The 23,845-nt window shown below is 32.8% G+C and overlaps 2 protein-coding genes across 3 annotated transcripts in view; both read left to right on the forward strand.

Moving 5' to 3' along the window:
• LOC139512328 (F-box/LRR-repeat protein 6-like) overlaps positions 1-23,845 on the forward strand; it is a 188,685-nt gene that overhangs the window by 81,780 nt on the left and 83,060 nt on the right. The gene's annotated exons all lie outside the window — the stretch shown is intronic.
• LOC139512327 (LIM domain transcription factor LMO4.1-like) lies at positions 12,009-22,826 on the forward strand. Of its 2 annotated transcripts, none has more exons than XM_071299847.1 (3): positions 12,009-12,395; positions 13,674-13,941; positions 21,929-22,826. In XM_071299847.1, the coding sequence occupies exons 1-3, from the start codon at positions 12,386-12,388 to the stop codon at positions 22,197-22,199; spliced, it is 549 nt and encodes a 182-aa protein (XP_071155948.1). In that variant the 5' UTR covers positions 12,009-12,385; the 3' UTR covers positions 22,200-22,826. The 2 variants fall into 2 exon arrangements, with proteins under 2 accessions (XP_071155948.1, XP_071155950.1); XM_071299849.1 differs by lacking the exon at positions 12,009-12,395 and adding an exon at positions 12,766-12,785.

The raw sequence follows: 23,845 nt of genomic DNA on the forward strand, positions 1-23,845 counted from the left end.
AGAAATATGGCCATGGTTTGGATTTCTCCAGTCCGGCATTAACACCCTTGCTATAGCTGTGTGTCCGTTTGGATGTACGAAATTTATAAATATGCAATCACATCCGGTTAGACTTATCTCCTTAATAACGAACTAAAAGTGAAAGCCTTAATCCACACGATCAAAAACATACACTGCAAGCTCTTAAAAAAAAAGTTTTAATATTTAGACAAAACATTTCCAAGTCATATATAGCTAGTCATTATAATAGATGATAAACAACCGATTTATAAAAATTGATACGAACCAGCAGGGTGTCGAGAAATAACCAGCAAGAAGACAAATATACAGCAGAACCAGAAGAATGCCAAAAATAGACAATAACCAGAATGATACCAAAAGGGAGTACTTGTAAATTTCTAGAATTTCTAGAATACAAGGTGTAACGATTATTTTTGAAGTAATTTTAAATTGTGTTGAAAGTTGTGTTGAAAGGAGTTCCGCAAAGTTCATAACATATAAGACATATACAATTTTTTTTCTATTTTCATTAATGATATATATATATATGTAGGACTCAAATCTATGGCGGGTTCCAAATATATGGCAGATTCCTAATCTATACGCATATAAGTCGTCGCCGACTTCAGCAAAGTTGTTGGCTCTACAAAACATTCTTAAGTCCTGTGTTTAAAATACTCAGGAAAAAACTTTCCATTTGTCATCTATAACAATTTGCCGATGGTTAAAGGAAGATGTTGTCTTTTATCCATAGAAGGGGCAATAATTATGTGATGTACCGTCCGAATCCCGCTATGAAGATGGGCACAGCTGTTTTTAGTAGTGGATATTTTGGGAATGGTGTTATATTAATATTTTAGCGTCTACGGCTGGCAAAGTATTTAAAGTTAGAAAATGAAATACAGGATACTCCCTTGACTTAAATCGTCACCAGTCAAAACAGAGTGACTAACGCTGAAATAGATATTATGGGAAAAGTCAAAATGTTTAAAAATATTTATAAAAAACTGCTTTCTTACTTGTGAATGGACTTTAATTTTTTCTAGTTGTTTTAATTTACGGATTAAAAGGTACCATGTTCAGATAAGGATGCTTATTTTTCTGCGAAAAATCATTTTAATCTGATTTCTGTACTAAAGTAGATCACTTCTATACATTTTTATAATGGTTGACATCACGATTTAGTTGAACATTATGGAATTTTATTTTACTAATGTTTATAGACATGCTCCGATTGTCGTACATTTGAAGTTATTTAAGACAAGTCAATGATTGTATACATATGTACTGCCTTGTTCTACGTTTGCACAAAATCTTCCATAGATTTGAAAACAACAAAAATCCGCCATAGATAAGAAATTACAAAACTCGCCATAGATTAGGGTTTAAAAAAGTATGCCATAGATTTGTAATGGCATGACGTACGTTATATTTACCATAGATTAGGAATCTGCCATAGATTTGGAACCCACCATAGATTTGGAACCCTCCATAGATTTGAGTCCTACATATATATATAGAAAAATTTAAACTTGTGCAGATGACAACACCCTATTCTATGCCGATTTTAATTTTTTACAAGTGTTTTGCAAATTTGGAAAGTGGTGGTATGAAAATTCTGGACTGGTTTGATGAGAGCTAAGCGATAAGACTTCTAAAAGAGGGGCGAAAGAACCCAGATGAACTGTCAAACTCATAATTCAAAAATCAACTGACAACGCCATGGCTAAATTGAAAAAGACACAGACAAATAAGAGTAAACAAGAAACAACATAGAAAACTAAAGACTGAGCAACACGAACCCCACCAAATATTGAGGGTTATTGTAATTGGTTTCATATCTTTAATCGTGATATAATTGTCTTGAACCTTATATGAAATTATAGTCTTTTCAGTGGTTAAATAATATCACATTACAGTATGTTACATTAGATTTTAACTTATCATATATCTGGGATCTGCTTACCCTTAAAGGTGACCCGAGATCCTCTCCCAGTTTTGTAGTGTTAGTGTTGCTCAGTCTTTAATAATAATTAGATACCTATGTTGTGATAGTTTTCTGTGGTGTTAGTGTTGTTCAGTCTTTAATAATAGTTAGATATCTATGTTGTGATAGTTTTCTGTGGTGTTAGTGTTGCTCAGTCTTTGATAATAATTAGATAACTAGGTTGTGATTTGTATATTTTTATTAGTCTTTTTGTTTTAAACTTTTTTTGCCATAGCGTTGTCAGTTTGTTTTTGCCATACGAGTTTGAATAACTCTTTGATATGTTTTGCCTCTCTATGTGAGCATTCCTCACTGTATTCTTAAACCGGTATTGGTGAAAATATGAATAGACATGGTCGTTTGACAATTTATCACTCTTTTACTTTGTCTATTAAAAGTTACTTCCCAGTCACCTGGTATTTTTGAAGTAATAATATAATAAAAAATAATCAAGAAAATCCTATGAGATTTGTTTGTACAGATTGTAATAGCCTGAACGAAGCTCTCAAGTCAAAACATTCGTCGCCATAAGTCAGAGGATTATAAGCAGTATATAGCTGTAACAATATATAAAACTATAAATTCAGGCAACAGTTTTAAACTGCTGTTTAAAAGTCATAAATCGATTAAGAGGAAACAAATAAAGGTTATAAACTAAAACACATCAACTGTAAGACGCACACAACGGAACATCAGAAACACTGAACTGCAACAAAAACAAAAACAAACGCCAACAGACATAGAAACTGACTATTTGATAACAACTGTCATATTCCAGACTTGGTACAGGACATTTAAAGAAAAAATGATGGGTGGAACCCAGTTTTTATAACAATATTACTATTATCATCATTTCATTTATGTTTGGATATAGAATTACAGGTGAACGTAAGAGGTTGTGTCATCAAAACTTTCGTTGTAGTTCTGCAAAAATTGGGAATGAACAATCCCCGGGTTGTCGAAATTAAAACTTTTGTAATCAGTGTTCAGAATAAAATATTGTTACCTGAAATGGTAATTCATGTCAATCCAATGTATATTCAAAGATCAATAGAGCTTTATATGTTTTCTATATGCTAGAATTCGTCTATAAATAGAGTTGTTGAACTTGAACTTGAACTATTTAAGCCAATTGTTATGTAATTTTATCATAGTACCAATTGAAACAAATTCACAAATCAAGACTTTTGAAAAATACTATATATGTCGAACACTTACAATTCAGAACATGACAATTCATAAATTTTTAAACAGGTAATAGGTAACAATGTTCTACTTTCAGCTCGATGCTATTCGTTTCTGTTTTAATGGAAAGGCATGATAAAATAAAAGACAGATTTTTTTTTGATTTATTTATATTAGGGTGGACAGGGGTAAGGGTACATAATCGGTCGGTGTCAGGGGGGGGAGATAAAAATAGGGATATTCTGGAAAAACATTTTTTGTTATATATTTTCGTCTGTGAGTAAGCGGGATGGGGAAGTGGGAATCAGAGAATCAGGGATAACCCTATCCATCACCTCAATATTGCTTATTAAAAAATAAAACTGGCTGACAATTGCGTTTATCAACAACCATGTGCATCAGACATCCGTCACGAATTCCTTATTTACTTAAAACTGTTGCTTACTCAAAAAAAGTAAAATCACAAAAATACTGAACTACGAGGAAAGTTAAAAGTCGAAAGTCCCAAATCAAATGGCAAAATCAAAAGCTCAAAAACATCAAACGAATTGACACCAACTGTCATATTCCTGACTTGGTACAGGCAATGTAAAAATGGGTGGATTAAACCTGTTTTATAGCTAGCTAAACATCTCACTTGTATGACAGTCAAATTCCATTATACTAACAACGATGTGTGAACAAAACAAACAAACACAATATGTAATGATGTCAAAAAAAGGGTTGCAACAGTCAACGTAGTGTTAATATCTTAATCGCTATAAGACAAACAGAAATATAAACAAACCTTCAACATGACACAATGACGGGATGTATAAGTACAGAGCCACGTCACATGTTACCAGGAAAAACAAAAAGACAAGCATACAGAATAAGAATATTTGCAAAAATTAAAGACACCAAACTTGCATCAAGTGTCAAAACGAAGCATAGAGACCGTTTCTGCATGCAGTTGCACTCTTTCAACACAATACACGTATTTATAAATGCATGTCTTTATAGTTATCTCTCTTAAAATTGTAATATACCTTAATTTATTTATTGAAAAATGTTATTGCAATGTCAAAATAAGCGTGCAGTTATTGTTGATAAATATTTAAAAGGTTTGGATATTCCATGGATAAACAGAGAGATAGGTTTTTGTGGGAGCTGTTTCAGATATTCAATCAAATATATGTTGTTAATTTGCGTAGTTTATAACACAAAATTTATAAATAGCTATGCAATTCATTACATATAATTAACAATCACATGTTAAGTGTATGTAGCACACGCCATTCGGACGTCTAGCTTGGTTACCAGATATTGTTTTAATAGTTTTTCTGGCAAGGCGGTATCCACATTTGTATACAGTACCTTAATATAATGATCTCATTAAAGACTTTAATCGTTTTTCATTCAGTAATTTTTTGCTTCATAAAAAAATACAGAGTAACAGACAGTTGACAGGGAATACTAATTGGTAAAAAATTCAAACTTTTAACGGCACAGAAAAAATATGTATTATTTCTTCAGTTTTGAAAATGTTACTTACATGTTGATTTTTTACAATAAATTGGCTAATTTGACAGCTTAAAACCAGATACCTTGTGGAATGTTACTAATGATGTAAAATTTTATAAACTATACCAATTAAATGAGATTTAAGGTAAACAAAATGATTTCTTCAGCGCAGGGACTAATTACTTCGTGTCAATCCTCTTTCCTCTATCTAATTGCCAATTAGACCCAAAGGGCTCAGTGTTAACGATTTCGTGGAGCTCATTATCCCAACAAGAAAGCATCATGCACTAGCTCGGTGTTAATTATTTTATCTCTGGTGGTGTTTTAGTAGTTTTAAATCCAATTTGTATTTGAGCAACTTTTAAATGATTTGGGTGACGAAAAATAAGGCATCATTAAAAACTTGACATGGTTCATCTGTTTTAGTACTAATGATGTTGGTCATCAGGGTTGTTTCAGTTTCTAGAACAGTTTGTTATTATTTAACATAATACCTACCATATATGATTATATAAACATGCATATACAGATGTGTTCATATGTTGTGTCATTGGGTTGCTGTCTCAAGTATGTGTATCCCAAATCTCTTTTTATAAATGCAAAGTTCATATGGTGCCTTTGAGATGTATTTTTTTCTGAATACACCGATCAAACCCGATGTTCTATTTTGAAACAGCACCTGAAGCTATATATAGGTAAAGGATTTTTCCAAATACAGATTGTAACACACCAAAAGGACACACACACAACGTTATATGACAAAATATCACATTTTTAATGATAAAACTCTAATTATTAAAATAAGTGTTTTCTTTAACAGCGGAGCATTTTCCGTATCGGAGTCAAAGAATTTTGAAAATTATCTTTTATGAAAAGATATATATTTAAAGTTATAAAAGATTTTTCCCGATCAGCAGTGACGTCTTGGAGATTTATAAATACTTCCGATACTCTCTTCGATTAAGAAACACTCAAACCATCTGCCCATCCGTCTTTTGTGGCATTTGAGGTATGAAAATGCATAGCCAAGTCCGCACTCACTGAGGCCATTTGACCCAACGCACGAATTGAAATTGTATCCAACATGTTCATGAAAATGAAAATGTGGTATGAATGCCAATGAGACAACTCTCCACAAGCGACCAGAGACACTGGAAGTGGCTCTTGAAGTTTTTTCAATTTTTGATAAACAACGTTAGTTTAAACATATTTATTTATAGTGTGGATTGAAATTCAAGTTATTACAACTTATATGTATCCCTTTCCACTTTGCGGGTGCGAGTGCTGCCTTGTAGCGGCATTAGCCTGTTCTTTAAAGAAATCTACAAGGGTGTATTTTACGTGCAAGAGATACGGTTCTCTCTTAACAATGGTCAGCTATTTATCGTCAACTTTCGACGGAATATCATCGTTTCTCAAGACCATACTCGCAAATGGTGTCAAAGGAGAGGCGAAAAAAAAAACATATATGACGAAGGTCGTTTGACGTCAAGAAATCTCCCAATATACCTGTTTTTTTTTCTTTATTTCAATTGGTTTATTAAAATTAAACGCAAGTTTAAAAGCAGCAGCATAAATTTATTCAAGCATTCTATTGGAGAATACAGTATTTGAAAAGACCTTCTGGGGAGTTTTTGTCATAATTTCACTTTTTTAACAAGTGGTATATGTATTCTTATGTTGTTTTGTTTTTGTTCGTGTATACATGTTTTGGGATGGGTTTTATTTTTTGTGGATATTTTAAAAGCCAAAATTTATAATAAATCAACCGTTTAAGGTGGTTCAAGGCTCTCAACTAAAACCGACAGAAATATCATACTTTGTCTAATGAAACAAAACGTCGTTTGGGGTATGTTCCGGCGCAGTATACTGTGAAGCATCGCCACTGGATATAGGTACGCCGAAGCAAAGAAACAATGATAGCAAACAGGATTTATTCTATCCTCGTACAGTAAAGAGCTATTCGCCGCACAATTTAACCGCTTTATTTATTTACATGAATTTCTCTGAAAACAATACTTATTTTAGTACTAGTAGTTTATTTCGAAATACAGTGTTGTTCAACCTTGAATATATACAACTTTTTTCTATGAAAACGTCAAATGAATAGTTGAAGGATAAATGTCCAAAACTGACGATATTAAGAGAAAAAGAGCAAAATAATTATCATCATCAAGAAAAGCGCGACGGTTCTGTAACCTTTTGTTAGGAGAGGTGAAAGATACCCGAGGGGTGGGGGCAAAATAAACTGACATCGCCATGGCCCAAAAAAAAGACAAATAATAAAACACAAAACACAACGACTGAGCAACACGAATCCCAACAAAACCTGGGGATGATTGCTTCTATTTGCCTGTTAACGAGTGTGTTTATACTGCCAACATCTGCAATGATATTTAATAAAGCGAAAATGTATATTTTTATACCCAAGGTAGTTTACTTGTATTTGTATGTAAAAATAGTTTATATAGTCTCTTAATTAAAGAGTTGCTCATGTTGTCAAATTTGGGTTTTTTTTAATAGTTGGAAATCATACTTCATATCCTTACTTTTGTAAAAAGATATACAGTGTATGTCAAAATGTGAAAGGGATTTTGTTTAAAAGACCTAATATCCAAATAATTTCAATAAAAAAATCCCCTCAAGCCGGTTCTAAGGGCCGTCTTAGACTTGAAGTGAGGTGAAAGTTTTTTTGTTTTTTTTTATTTTGGTGTTGAAGGCCTCACTGTGTGGTTTTGAGATGAAGAACAGCAATAAAAGTGCTATTTCTTTACTTTTTGTGTGTATTTTTTCGTGATGGGCATGAACTGATTTTGTGTCATGCATGGATACTCCATCATCTTTGTTTTTCTATTCTAATAAACGGAATCAGAAATTTACCATAAAGGGGTATTGACGTAGTTATCTTTGTTAATCTATTTAGAAATAAGTTATTTAAAATTACGAAGAACAACCCTGACACATGTTTGCTCGATGACGTAAGTATCCCAAAAACTAGTGTGCGAAATACCGTGTCTTAATTATATACTAAATATAATCAAAGTACTGAAGTACTGAACATCGGATGGCTGCAAGTTCTTGTGGATGGTCAGAAGCACTTGTCTCAGAAAGTAAATCACATATACCTAAAAGTGAGGTTACTAATAGTGTACAGAGATATATATTTTTCTTAGTCAAGTTCGTTCGTGGATGATGAATAAATGACAGGGAAGTCAACCTCGCCGTAATAACTATGATTGTAGTGATACAAATCAGAATACTCTGGTTTGTTGATATATATTATATTAATATTTGTATATAACAGTTACATGCATATATATTTTTCATCTACTTGTTTATCGTTCTGTTCTCCTATTCTAATAATAGTGCAGTGCAAGTGCATGGTTGACTCTCTTCTGTAATTATTAGGTTTTTCAAATATATGTCTAATGACAAAATATTTTCATATTATAAATTTATGTTCTTAAAACAATATTTCTATTAGCATTCATTGAAGAAATGAATTTATAACAAGTGATAAGTAATACTATTTTGCACTCGATAACGTCCGTGTATGTATAGATTGGTTACCAGTCAAAAAAAAAGTCACGTAAGAAGAAATCTCTGTGGCAACAATACATCGGTCATCGCGATGTAAAAATAAGAAGATTTGGTATGATTACCACTGAGACAACTCTTAACCAGGGACCAAATATCATAGCAAGTAACAACTTTATGGTTGTTTTGTCAAGACATGCGTCCCTTCAAATGTTTGATAAATTCGCGATATTGGCATTCTGTATTAATTAAATAGATGAAATAATGAAAATATTACATATTTATCAAAATCAAAGTGTTATAAACAGTTTTAGTAAACAGAAAGACGCGACTGGACAAAATCGTCGTCATCAAGACAAGAACAAAAGAGAAGCAAATGTCAGATTAATTTGTATTTATTTTGTTATTTGTTAATGTCAAACGCCAGTAGAAACCTGTTAATGCAGGAATAGCCAGAATAATTTAAACCAGAAGAAACAGAGTAGAAACAAACATTTAGTTTATCGTTCAGTCCGAGAAACCGCATTCATGCAAAAATCTGGAAAGTTTTTGTTATAAATTCGCATATTGGATATGAATGGTATGTTTTTTTCTTTAATCATAATTTATCAAACAACAATTGAATGTTATATATGAACATTTTGTCTTAAGTGAGAACCGTTATTGATATGAAAGTTATTCATGAAACGCACGGCAACTGGTATCATGCATTTGTGTTTGAAAAAGTCTGAAATTTGTCTGAAATTTCGTAAAGATTGAATGACATGCATTAGATAATCTGGCTTCCAGTGGCAAACACTGCTTTCAGGTCGACAGTAATTATACAGAATGATCAACAAATAAATTTGATTGTACTTATTAGGGGATATTTACTGGGGAAGGTGTTAAAAAGCAAACAATTAAAACACAGCCTTATAAAATACCACTGAAGGGTTTCTGTTAAATTCTGACTTTGTGAAATTGCGCATTTATACATTTGACATTGAGTCCTGCTGTCTGATATTATAGAAACTCAAAGATAAATCATCTGTATAATCCTAGGAATACTTTTGATTCTGAGTAAAAGATAGCTTAGGATTCAGTTGAAATTATGCCCTAGACATTTGCACGAGTCCTGCAGCTGTTCGATGTTATAGAGTCTCAGAAAATCAGCTGTAAACACAGGAATACTTTGGATTCTGAGAAAAAGATAGGATTCAGTTGCAAATCCGATTTTCAAAAAGAAATTCTCTTAGAGACGGAGATGCAAACTCATTTGCTTTCCTTAAAGATGGAGACAGCAGTCAAAACTCATAACAAATGTGCTAAAAAAACACTAGGATTTAGCACCATATTGCTCTAAGGCAACGTGCACACGTCATTGGTTTTCCACATGCTTATTTGAAATACTTGTAACAGACAAAAGCCGACAGCTCCAGTGTTGTATACTTTTAACACAATATCTAGTTTTAAACTCAAACGCGAATCGAAAGTACATCTCAAGCAAGGGTCCTAATTAATAATCACGCCCGAAAATGAAATTTGTTTTAAGGTATATTCACTGCAATCTAATTAAAAACCGATCTCTCGGTTTTTAATTAGATTGAATTCACTGTATACTGCCATCTTGGATTGTACAATAGCAGTACAAAAACGGTCTAGTTCGGGTTTGGGCGATAACTCTGATGCCTAAGTATAAGGTAAATGCTAAGCTCATTGCACTGTAAAGAACTCTTGCAACAATTCTGCTGGTTTCGCAGATGGTCTGGTGCAAGGGAAATTTCTTACCCAATCCAACACACCCTTATTTTCCAGTGGCTATCAAAATATACCGCCTTTTATCCCGATCGACCTACATTGATTATAACATACCTATTGATTTAATTTTTTATTATAAATAGTTGAATTTGAATGAAATATTTGACACTGGACATTTAACAAGCAACAATTAATAAATACATTAACAGAGCTTATTAAAATTTTTAGACAGATTGGAAAATTAGCCGTTAGACTGCTTATTTGTATATATAGAAAAATGGTGATTCATTTACATTATCCAAAATTTCAACAGAAAACCAAACAGTTATATTTTGCGACGTGTGTTGCTTATCAATTTGATTCGGTTATTACCAAGTATCAACACAAGTTGTTTCCGTTTTCCTTCTGTGCACTGGACAAAATTGGCTGTATATGTTGAGAGTAATATATAGGCGTTTGAACAAAAAGAACTTGATTAAATGTATCTTTAAAAATTTCGAAAAATTTTAATTGACCGCCTTTACGTATTACATTTAGTTACATTGCTCTTTCTGCTGGCACTACTTTGTCAATGAAAAATTTATAAGGGGCGCAACTCTTGCAACTGGATCTCTAATTACAGGACCGTGAAATCACGGAATTGACAATTATGCTTTTACTAATTTTTCGTATAGACGAAAAAATATAATGTTTGAAAGTATAAAAACCAAAATGGTAAACTTTGCCTTGATTAGTTGCTCCTTAGTTTTCTTAAAATACAATGATTTATTAACTTAAAATGCAAAGACAAATTTAAATCATGCAAGTACCGAACCACTGGGTTTGTTGGACTTCCGATGATCGAAAGAACACATCCGCAGCAATATCAACATATTGATATGACGGCACGTACATGTATCATCCCTATTGTATGCGCAAGTTTTGAACACCTGTCCAGCTATGTTGGCTGTTCTCAGCGTAACGAACGGTGCTGCAGTACTGAATCTGTCGTCAGCTTTATACATGCATATTCAGAACGAGTAAAAAATAATTCGGTAAGATATACAAATCGTGATTTAGTTTTAAATACTATAGTTTGGCATGGACAGAAATGTTGCTTTGTACAAACTGTCTGTAGGCGTACAAGGAGTCCAACACTGTCTTATAGAATTAACACAATTTTCGCTGCATTTGTTAATCGGGTATTAGCAGATGTTTGAAAGAAAATTATCGTTAAACGGATTATCTGCAATTCAAAATGTCCTATATTTTAGTATATAATTGATATAAAAAAAAACTAACGGTAAAACGATTATAATTTGTAAAGAAAAAAATGATATCTAGGATCCTCAAAAGTTACTTGCAATCCATAAATACGTAATCATTTTATGTTTTGAATTGTTATAATTGATCAATATATTAAGTAATAACATTTATACAATTCATTTTGTTGTCGAGATTGAAAAATAAAACAGATATATATTTTTCAAACATCTGTCGTCAACTTCGATATTTTACAAGAATCTTTGTTTGTTTTTTGGGTTTTTTTTTTGTTTTACAGAACAATTTCTTAAAAATCTTAATATATAGATTCAAAAAAAGACCACAAATGAAATTGTCTGCTATAATTTAATATTGAAAGATACATTTTGGTTTAACATTTGTCGGGTTAGAAGAACATTTTAAGGTATGTGGGTATTTCAATTAAACAGTCAAAGAAAAAAATCCATTTGAGAAGTTTAATTATCTAAAGTTTGACACTAATGCGTTTTAATAATCGTTTTATTACTGTTCCTATTATAATAGCCGATAATTTTAATTATTTCCTCTAGTTTTATTTTGATTAAAATAATTGAATACGATCTTCCTATAAGCCGACCAGTATAACACAAAACTAATTAATAAAAAATGGGTTTCAAGAGAGTCGAGATAAACATCGCGTTTTTAATCAAGTCATAATTACCTATTTTAAAGCAACAATCATTATTAACATTAATAATATTGACAAAATTAAATCTGTCAATATTAAACTGGGCGGAGCCGACGTTATCATTTCTCCATTCATGCTATTGAAACATGCGTTCCGATTGGTTAGCTACAAATGAGAAACGATCCAGTCGTAAATACGGAGTAATTCATAACACACAACCATAAAATAATCTGCTATAGGAATTATGAAGTTGTTTGTTGAGGAACGTTAAACAATACAAATTATTGTGTATGTTTGATTCTTGTATACGCTGGTTTGTTGATTTCAAGCTGTTGATGTAATCCGACCGACTATACATCCATTTAAGTGACGCATATTGGACTATGACAACGAACATTTGATAGTGTACGACTGCACACAATTTAAAAATACATTTTCAAGGATTTTTTTATTAACTGAAACATTTCTTTGTTGTTGTTTGTAATTGAAGCAGACGATATCTAAAACAGACGGAATATACCTTCATCATGACAAATGGTTAGTATAAAGCTGAACACGTGTTTTTATCACATTACTTCCGTTTAGTTTTGTTTATCTTTTCACACTGAACGATAAATCATCCTTAAAATAGTTTATCATATCAAGACTAAATGTCTTAAGAAACACAATCTATGTGTGCACTTTTCACTGAACAAGTCTCGTATGAAACGTCATTTTAAATGTATAAAATTGAAACCTTGATTAATTTCGAATATCCTATTCCATGTAAGGCATAACGGTCTACACAGACGACATACAATCACAAACCGTTTTTCGAAAATGTAGTAACATTTCGGGTCTTGTATCTATTTATAGTATCTTTTCAGTTTTTGCAATGAGCAGGGACTTCAGGATTAATCATGTAAACAAGTCTCATTCTGTAATCAGGTATAATCCTGTAAATTATTCATAATTTAATCTTTTATTTTTGTATGTGTGTATTGATCAATCCCAAGTTAAACAAGAGTATATTTACTTCATTAGTTGTATTATTAGTTTCACTCGAGAACATTGGTGTATAAAAATTGGGTAGTAGATTTAACATTTCAAATAGCAAGGTAAGCAGTAGTAAATCATTCAATATCTCGACATAGGTGTGACTGGAGCACTCTGAATATACTGGAAATGTGGTATACAACCTTGATTCCATAAACAGACGACAGGGTCACCAATGGTGCGGGGACTGCTAACCAACACATCAGATCAAATCAGGTGTTTGGTGGGGTTTGTGTTGCTCATTGTCAGTTTTCTTCGTAGTGTAACTGTTTGCCTCTGACGACGATTCTGTCTTTGTTTGACCTGGTTAATTGCCCCCCTTTGTACCATCTCTTGATAAAAATAAAATGTGGTATGATTGCCAATGAGATAACTCTTCACAAGAGACCAAACAATACAGAAATTTACAACTACAGATCACCGTACAAGTCTTCACGATAAACCTTTAAATCCACAAGCCCGATGCTCAATTTTACGAAAATTTGGACACGTGATTAGTACGAGAACTGCCTCGCACAGCCTTCAACAATGAGCAAAGCCCATACTCCATAATCAGCTATAAAAGGCAGTCCCATTATTGCTTCATTCTCTGGAAGGAGATATAAAAGGCGTTGTTTTTTCATTCTAAACAAGGCAAAGGAAAAGAAGGCTTCTTCATTAAAAGCACAAATCTGAAGTTAGTAGTATGATGCTTCAATTTGTGCTCGACGAACATGACTGAAGCAATTGTAATTGAACATTATACAAGCAACACTCACTCAATTTTTTTTTTCTGTACAGGTACAGAAGACAGTTCTTCAATGATGAATAATGGTGTGATGCAGGACATAGGTAACCTGGCCAACAGCGTGACAGGTGAATCCCCATCATATGGCAAGGCATGTGCAGGTTGTGGTGGCAGAATCTTGGACCGATTCCTGCTACACGCGATGGAAAGATATTGGCACACAGGTTGTTTAAAGTGCTCTTGTTGTCAGACAAATTTAGAACAATTAGGATCGTGTTTTACCAGATCTGGGATGATACTGTGTAAAAATGATTACTTACGGTAGGTACAAATTGAACCCATGTGTATTTACAAAAAGATTATCGTGTAAATGTTAAATAGTTTAATACAGGGTTCGTGGGAAAATGTTTACGTCGTGAAGTTTTTCTCTCACGCATTTGGGTATTTGATAATTTTCTTAGTAGTATAATTAAGAAGATACTTAGTATTATATAGTATACTAAAAAAACCATAGACAGTGGTTTACCAGTGGTGTGGCCAGTCCTCTGTAATCTCTATCAAAATACGCCCCTATAATTGTATTAAAAAGCCAGAATAGAGATATTTGATATTTTTCAGAACTATACTTTTTGAATTATGTATAACAGGGATTCAGTTCCATATCTTTCTTCTTTCCCAATTGATGGTGTTATGCATAACAGATTTTTTTTTCAGGCATACTAAACCTTTGTTAGTATTTTTTTGTGCTTGTATATCTACAATTTTTACTGTATGATCATTTAAGATCGTGGTATATGGATATCTCGCGAACTTCTCTGTCCTCGTTAGGTGGTTAGCTTAACGAATCTTACTAAATTGATCGTTTGGAATATGAGCTATTCTTAATCATTTGTCTGTCCAGTCTAATTATAAACCTCGAGAGAATAAATTAGCTTTCTAATTCATTAGTAAATCAGTTATTTACTGTGGGCACCTAGGATAAATGCATGTTTAGCAAGCACAATTGGTCAATTAAGACTCATTATTGGGTTCAATTACAACACAAGTAATACCAATCCGAAACTTTATTATTACCAAGCTTAACTTAATGAAAAGTAAATTGGTTCCTTTCATAAAGGTAATAATAGCATTTTATACGTTGAGAAATGAAGAATAAATATTAAACGAGCTTATACAAATTTGTTAAAATCTGATATATGTGTCAAAAGAAAAAAGGCGATAATATTAAATCATCTGGAAAAAGAGATTTGTGTAGATTTAAGTTGTTAATATTGATTTTTAGGTAATGTTTGTATTCAAGAAAGTAAATTTGGGAACAAAAAAAGAAAAGCACAGGTGTTCTTAATGAAAAAATGAAAACGTTGATGGACAAAAAAGATATGTGTGAATAAGTCATCTGGTTGATATCAAGTTGTATACAAAACAAAATATTTTATTGAATTTGAGAAAAAACATAACCTAAAAGAACTTGAGCAGTGTAGGAAAGAATTCAACTTTTTGTACGTGCATTCCATAAACTCAGTGTAAACCTGGGACCAATAGACACATGTATTAGTCCCAGTACAAACTGAATAATTAGACAAATGGTTTGTTTACTTCTGTTGTTACTAACTAGCTTTACATGCAATACACAGTAATTAACAAACGTCTGCGGCCTCTGATAAACGACACATTTGAACCAGACTAGAAAGCCTTTCAATTAACTACTGTTCCGTTTGGATAAGTAGAATAAGGTACATTTTAATGAAGTTAAATTGATTTTAGATGCCCCTATCAAAATAAAAATTACAAACGATTTTTTTCTTCTCGACAGATGTCGTATTCGCAGAGTCTAAGTGTATGATAATGGACTCTCTAAAAGTCGGTTTAGTTACGTGATAATACATTTGAACAGACTACTTAATTATCATGTTAGAGTTAAAGTAGTGAGAAACATAAATGGCCAGATAATTAGAAGAAAAACGTGTGTTCCATTTAGGATCGATTTTAATTAATTTTCGAGATTGGATTTGTTCGTCAACAACAAACTAAAAACCAATTTCCAATATCAACAAAGGTTAATTTCAGCAATCAAAATGAAGGAAAAATTAGTTTATTTGAAGTTTCTTGATCTCGCAATTTAAATTAATTACAATTTGCTTTTGCGTGGCGGTATTGCGTTTTTGAATGCAGTCTCGGATATTAAGACCTCTTTTCCAGTATTATCAAAATGTGCAGAGAATTAACTTGTTAAATCTATTATTTCCTTCTTTGGTATGTACTAAAACTCGAAATCCTCTTTTAATACGACGCATTTGAACTAGCGGATGTTTATATATTGAATCCTTTATCACTAAAGAAAATGCATTTTGATGTCCAAACATTGATATGATCAATTAACATTTAATCTCCTGTCTTTCATCCTGGTTTGTACACCTTGTAGGACTTACTCAGTGGTGGATCCAGAAATTTGTATACGGGGGTCATTAACTGCCTTAGAGGGGACCCCGTCATTCGATGATGTCCTAATATCATACAAATTTCTCCCACTAAAGGGGGACCCGTGTCCCCAGTTCCAACCCCCTTAATCTTCCTCTGTTACTTAGTATTAAGTTGAATTTTCATTAAAAATTTGCTCTTGTTGTCCATGTGTCGATCCGTCAATCAATTTAATAACTCTTTCTCTGGCTTGCTCTATCTTTGGGGTACCAATATCATGGTGTGTCATTGTTTGGTGAGTACATATATAATGCCTCGGTATATGTAATCCTAGACATCTTCGTTGTTTGGCATGGGTTGTTACCATATAGGCTAGCGAAGGTGACTCCTAGATTTAACTTCGATTTTTTAATTCTTGGTGTTTTAACACCACTTTTAAGCACTGCTTTTTGGCCATTCCGTAGCGGCCAGTTTTTATTGGAGGGGGGAGCCGGAGTGCCCGGAGGAAACCATCGACCAAACTGACAATCCTAGTCAATTAAGATTGGAGTCGAGTGCATCTGCACGAGCGGGGTTCAAACTCACAACCTCAGTGTTGACCGGCTAGTGATTACAGTAGAAACTTGTTAGACCAGTGGACCACCGATTCCCCATGAATCCTAGATATTATGCCCGGTAGTCTTTTAACTTGAATCGTGTTTACTTTCAAATATTCTGAGACTTATTTGACGTCAGATAGTGTTTTTGGGACTTGCTGTTGTCATAGTCAGAGATTGCTCTGATGTCTAACAGTCTTTTAAAAAAAGTTGTAGGGACCATGACCCACCTCCCCCAAAGGGAAGTCTGTCTAAAAAGTCTATCAAACGTTAAACAATCTCGACAAACTTTCAAGTAACTGTAATTCAAACCGAAAATGTTTCGTAGAATAATGCCTCCGTTCATATCGACGTGAAGTAAGACACTAAAACAGAAAGATATTTCCAGAGTACGTATGAGAAGTAATTTCCTTTACTGTTAATAAAGTATTTTAATATCTCGGGGACCAATAACTTTTTAATAAAACTCTGACAAATCGTGAACAAATAATTTCAAAAGAGGGAAATTAATTAATTTCGGTAGCATTTATTTCATTCGTCTCGCTGTTGGCGAAGGATATTAAATCTACCCTAGTAGTATATATCACTAGTTAAATCAGAGATAAATAATTGATTGTGAGAATTTTGATTAATTGATTGATAACGTCCCTTTATACCACTCTTCAATCTGAAGTAGATGAATGAAAAACGACAGATCACGCGATGTTATATTTATATTCAATAATGATATTACGTTTAAAATATGAATTATAATTGACAACAGACTGCAGATATTAAATTTAATCATCTTTAAATATCTCGAGGTCTCTCAAAGGGAATAACATTAGGTTCATTTCGAACACGTATATAGCTTCATTTCGAGTTCATAACCACCGACTAAAATGAAGTTCAACTATACGAACTAAACGACTATGTTCAGTTTGGAATGCATTTTTTTATTCCCATTACATAAAGCCTTCGTTGTGAAATCTAATTATTAACCGAATAAGTATACATATAAATGAAAGACGGTTCATGGTAAATTCTTACCATAAGCTCTAAAACATATGGCTTACTTTTCTGTTGTATATACGAAGCCACTAGTCTAATGGCTAGACTATTATTTTTCATTGGTCGTGGAAGTCACGAATTTGGATGGACTTAATATCACGAACGACTTGAGAAACGAACCAATTCTCAAAACGACAAATAGTGCGTCCCTTTCAAATTTAGATTCCATGCGATGTATTATTATCTCCCAACAGTTTTTCTAATAATTCTTCAGCTAAAATATTAAAACAGAAATCAATTTGATGTCTATGTGATAACATCCACACCAATCTATTGTTTTAGTGCACTCATGAATATTACAAATATTAATTACTTAAAACATTTGTTATACTTTAATATCGGCGTTACAGTATGTACGTTCTTGACAGTTTTATTGAGATTGCTGTAGGGGTCAATTTTCATAAAAAGCAATGTCAAGTTCCCAGAACGAGTTGTTGACAATGACGGCAATAAAATTATCACAAAAAAATCATAATCCACCATATATCTAACATTGAATGTCAAATAATATAACTAACGGTGGACAGATGTCGTGGTAAATATATTAAAGAGAAACAAATATAATTTAATTTGAAAGAGCATGTACATCGTGATAGTACTAAGCACAGTATTTTCTATACTGTAATGTGCCTATTTATTGTTTCGAAAGTTTTTATAATATATGTACATTGTCAACTCCAGTGTACTTTTAGTAAACGAGTACACCGTATTAATGATTTTTTAACGCATTTAGTACCGTTATAGTATCATGATCTTCCCTTGAATTGATATAAGATGTGGTATGAGTGCCAATAAGATAACTGTCCATCCAAGTCATAATTTGTAGAAGTAAACCAGTATAGGACAAAGTACGGTCTTCAACACGAAGTCTTAGCTCACACCGAACAGCTAGGGTTAAATTAAATGGTATATTTCAAAATGGTACCCTGTTTTGTATTCTCGTCATGTCGTAAATGAGACATAAGTGTTATATTGGTACCAAGTTCTGTTCTGTTCTGTCAGTTCGAGTACTCCTTACCTCCATTTGATCGCGTTAATCTGGTAATGAAGCTGTAAAGGAATTACAAGTCGACTTTTGTTACCTGACGTGTTTCATAGATAATTACGTGTCATAGAATTTTTACGTTGATGTACTACATAAATAATTACGTAAAACGACAATTAGCAAAGAAAACTACATTCTCCTTCTCTGATTTCTGTCTTGTTTTAGAAACCACTGATAAAAACAATGGAAACAATAGAACGAAATTAACAGATGTTCCCTCTCTATTTGCCATGCGCACAGTTGTCTTTCATCAGAAAAGTATTTTCTAATTAACAGGAGCACGACGCGTAAAATTGAACAATTTTTTTAAGATTAAAAATTCCAACATAGTAAATAGCGAGAATGTATTGTTTAGATGATAAAAACGTTTACCTCTGGTTCAAAGAGATTTTACTCTTCACATGATATTAGTTTATGTCTAATTCGACATTTAATTAGTAAATAATGATTGATTGCAAACTTTTGTACAATTTCAGTAATCAACTTACAGATTTCTATATTTCTGTACCAACAACACCATTTCTTCACATTGCTATATTTTCATGCAATAGGTTGTTACAACGCACATGCATTATTTCATATTTAAAGGTCATATTCAACCTATGATCCTCACCTGCGACATCGCGGTTCCATGAGTGAATCAAAGTATACCTACATACCTACGCCTTATTTTCAGGCTGGAGTTTTGAAGAATTTCTATTGTAATTTGATAAAAATCATGCTGATTGTGAGGTGCCCAGTTTTCTCTGCCTTTAAAATCTTTCTGTTTGAATTCATCTCGATTCTCGACTTTTTCTTACTACAATCGGCTCAGAGACAACCGGAAACTGCTTGTAGATATGTTTTTGGTTCAATAATTGAATAAAATTATTAATGTAAATCCCTGTGTATGAATGACGAAGCTCGGGTGTGATTATGAAGTTTTTGTTAATTTATTGAGTATCAGCCAACAAAGTAAGAAGACCCTATATGCCGAATGAAAAAAGAATCTGAGAAAGAGTTAACACCATGGTCATAAGAAGCAATATACTAGTAGTTAATTAATCACTTCAGGATCGGATCCAGCCATTTTATTAAGGGGAGTTTCAACCATATATCCTTATTCAAAAGCATTGATGATAAAAAGGGGTTCCCATCCCCGGAACAACCCCTAGGTTTGCAACTACACTTCCTGCCAAATTAAAGGACGTAAAGTCAAGTGCTCTGGATGGGTTATCTGTTCTTGCTCCACTAGTGACACCCTAACATGATACTTCCGTTCATGCAGCAGTCATGTACAATTTTATGTTGTTCCCATTGTTGTTCTCACACCCTGAGCTCACACCAAAACAGGGTCCCTATAGAACACACAAAACTTTACAAGAAATATTCAAATTGTTCTCGTGATACAGCTTGCATACACCCCCACAGTTAGTAGACTTGACCTGGGATTAAATTGTTGTCACCTCTTCAAGAAACTTCTCCTTATGTTCTCCTTATCAAAAACCGCAAATCGATCGACCATTTTCTTTATGAAGTAGAATAATAAACTTTTTGGGCTGAATACAGTTCCAGATTTTACCAGCTAGGGTACAGCAACTATACCCATCATGTTTATGTTGTACACTATTTTGATAACATGAAATACCATATTCTTTTGATGTTGTAAACATTTTATAACCCAATACTACTACAAGTCGTAAAATCAATCAGTATTCCAGTGATCAGTGGATCGATTGGCGGATGATATATTTTCCGTCTGTTAATAGACAGGTGTTAAACAATCCATCAAAAGCGCTCTGATCCATCAAGGGAGAATACTCATATCCATGTCAGATTCTTGATGTCTTTTTCTTTGAAAATCACATCAAAACAGCTGTTGTCTAGATCATAATGATGTTTATTATAGTCTGTATAATATATTTGTCATAAAACATATTTATGCTTCGGAAGTTATGTCTTGTTTATATTGCACGTTGATTTATCTTTGAATCGGAACAATACTGGAGGATAAAAGAATAAGCATTTGAAATATAAATATCAATTTTATTGATGTATTCGAAATAATTGTATATAATTTTCTTTCCTGTTTATTCGAGATAAGAAAACAATAGTTTATGTTCCATTCAGAGTAAGTTCAATGTCTTTTGATGTTCCCTTCTGACTGGACATTTCCGTCGATAAATTGGCTGCATGCATGACAGGGGAGGGAATCCGACAGATCCAAATTGAATCCTTACCTAGCATAGGATCCTGACACAATCTCTGATGAAACAGTTAGCTACTATCCCAGGTTTATCCTAAGTTGCGTACCCTTTGATCTTAGTATTCCATATCACGTAAACCAAAAAGATGAATTATTTAGAAATATAAAAGTATGAAACCGATAACCAACAACAATCAAATAAAAAGCTTTCAAATTGGATTTATGTGACGAGGATTTAATATCACCATATTTTAAAATGTCGAATGTTTCATTTCCTAATTGAAAATCATTTTAGTTCCATTATCTAATGAATTTTATTGTGGCTAAGTAATTTCTATCTTCCAGTAAATGAAATTAACTTTTATTAATCCCGCACAGCATAATATGACTTGGTGATCATTGAAATTGCTGTAATTTGTCGTTTAGTTTAATTTTCCTCCCCGAACTCATTTAAACGGATCTGCCCTTTCAATACTAATTTCATTTATAGCTATATGATTACAGCATTCAATTCTCAGAAGGACTAAGTGCTTGCAGCAAAATATATTAAGTAATAAGTTAAACGCTTAAACTCTCCAGTAGATAAACAAAGCAGACGGGTTAAGCAGGTCTTTATATTACTTAATTTAGCTTAGTCCTATGGGTCCATGAACTGAAAGTTTACTATTTTATTTAGCAAATTAATATAGGAACTAACAGTTGTGACTTAAGCACCGTCAGCTGCTACACTACAGAGAATATCGAATATTGATTGTAATGAATCAGTAAACTTAGTAAATTGCCGAACTTGCCATCTGCTTGGGAGAATATCACACATAAAATTTTCAAATGGTTGTTTGAAAAAATGTATCTGCTCTATGGTTTTTGCTCGTTGTTGAAGGACAAACGATGATCTATAGTTGCTTACGAATATCACCCACGTCCTTCGGACTCCTTTGTCTCATTTGCAATCACGCCACATGGATGGTGTTATTTTATTTATATATTAACCATTTATTTAATTATATTTTATAGGATGTTTGGGTCCGGTGGATTGTGTGCTGGATGTGGACAGACTATTCCGCCAAGTGAACTTGTGATGAGAGCTCAAGCAAGCGTGTATCATGTGAACTGTTTCAAGTGTGTAACATGTCAAGCTCCACTTGCCCCAGGTGACAGATTTTGTGTTATAAATGGTGGTGTTTTCTGTGAACAAGACTATCCAAAAGTGCTTAAAGGACACATGCAGAATGGCTCTCCACGAGCAAATCACAAAGTGCGAGAAATGATACAAATGTCAAATTAAAGGATCATACCTTGTTTTATTTCTTGCGGTTCTAGTCATGACTTCCGGTTTAATGATCACATGACTTTCCCAATTAGAATAATATAAGGGCCATGAACAGGAGGAAATTTGCTAGTCTTTCATTATTTCATTTTTTTTTAAATCAGAAAAAAGAGATTTTGTTCTTTCATAAACATGGTTATATTGGCACTCACACCACATCTTCCTATATCTATTATATCCTGCAGGAGTATACATCTACAACTTCGATATTTAGTACATACTAATGCATATTTTCCTCTGAACTAATGTGATCATTCTTAATGCTTTTAATTGTAAATGAAGGTTAATTTTATTTGTAAGTTATAAATGATCATAAAATATTAATGGATATTACTATCCATGTATCATGGAATTTAATACATACTAAAAAGATGGTTTTTCAAATGTAACAAATGACTATTATAGACTTATACAGTTGCCTGCATTTAAATACATGTTTCTGAGTATTGTATTTTCATTGTTATGTTAATATTTTGTTATGAAATGATATCTTGCAAGTGCTGGCATGGTAAACAAAAATTGTACATATACATTATTATTATTATTGTATGAATTTATGATGACAAATAAAAGATTTTAAACAAACTTTATTTTTTTGGACAAATTATCTGCATACGGAGGAAGAGAGAATATCTAACAAAATACTTATAAAATAGCAGAGGCGGATTTAGAGAGGGGGCGTAGGGGGGTCCGCCCCCCTTTTTGTGGACAAATTTCTGGATCCGCCACTGAATAAGTGCCACAAGTACACGACATAACACGTGTTTCCTAATTAATACACAAATTGACAGGTTAGTTACTATTGACTTAAAAAAATAAAGATTTGTTCAATTCTTGTCATCCCGATATTGTTTTTCTTCTCCAGGCAAAACTAAGATTTTGACTGTCAATTTAAGAGGTGTCGCGTTTAATCAGAATTAAATAGATCTAGAAACTAGATAAAGTTCGCCACAAGAAATATGATCTCATTAGAAAACCTTACGGACAAATAATTTAGACGATACAACCTTTTGACATTTCACAGGCATCTGTTTATCAAGAAAAAACATATGCTTAATTTATCGTAAAACTCTTATCGTTGCCCATGAAACGTCAGATTTTTTGTATATATTAAGTCGATCATATATGTTGATAATTCTGATGGCATTTAGTTGATTTAAAACAGTTGTACATTTAGAATATAATTGCTTGGGTTTATCAAGAATGTATATATCTTTTCCACCAACTAGCTTCGAATATAAATACACATTTTTAACATAAAAACATACTTTATATATAATTAAATTGTATAGACAGAATTTTCGTTAAAACTTCAATCGTGCAACCTTTCAAACCAGTACAGTCACGATTAAAAGGTATTGCTGTTTCACGGCTTGTTCATTCGACAGATGCAAATATACTTGGACTATATGACATAAAATAAAGAAAGAAACGTACCGAATAACATGGGCGCAAAGTATATACAGTTATGGTTAGTGTCTCTTATATTCATAGGGCCAAAATCGGAATCGAATTATAACCTGTCGAATTTTTATATAAAGGAGTCTAAAGCTACTGTATATACTAAAGAGTTCCACTTCAACAATTTCTGATAATTTTAGTAT

Source organism: Mytilus edulis, chromosome 2 (assembly GCF_963676685.1).
Source record: "Mytilus edulis chromosome 2, xbMytEdul2.2, whole genome shotgun sequence".
NCBI lineage: Eukaryota > Metazoa > Mollusca > Bivalvia > Mytilida > Mytilidae > Mytilus > Mytilus edulis.

Excerpts from the sequence above, each read along its gene's own strand:
- LOC139512327 (XM_071299847.1), top strand. Across the intron at positions 13,942-21,928 it reads TGTAAAAATGATTACTTACG|GATGTTTGGGTCCGGTGGAT; the intron begins GTAGGTACAAAT and ends TATATTTTATAG.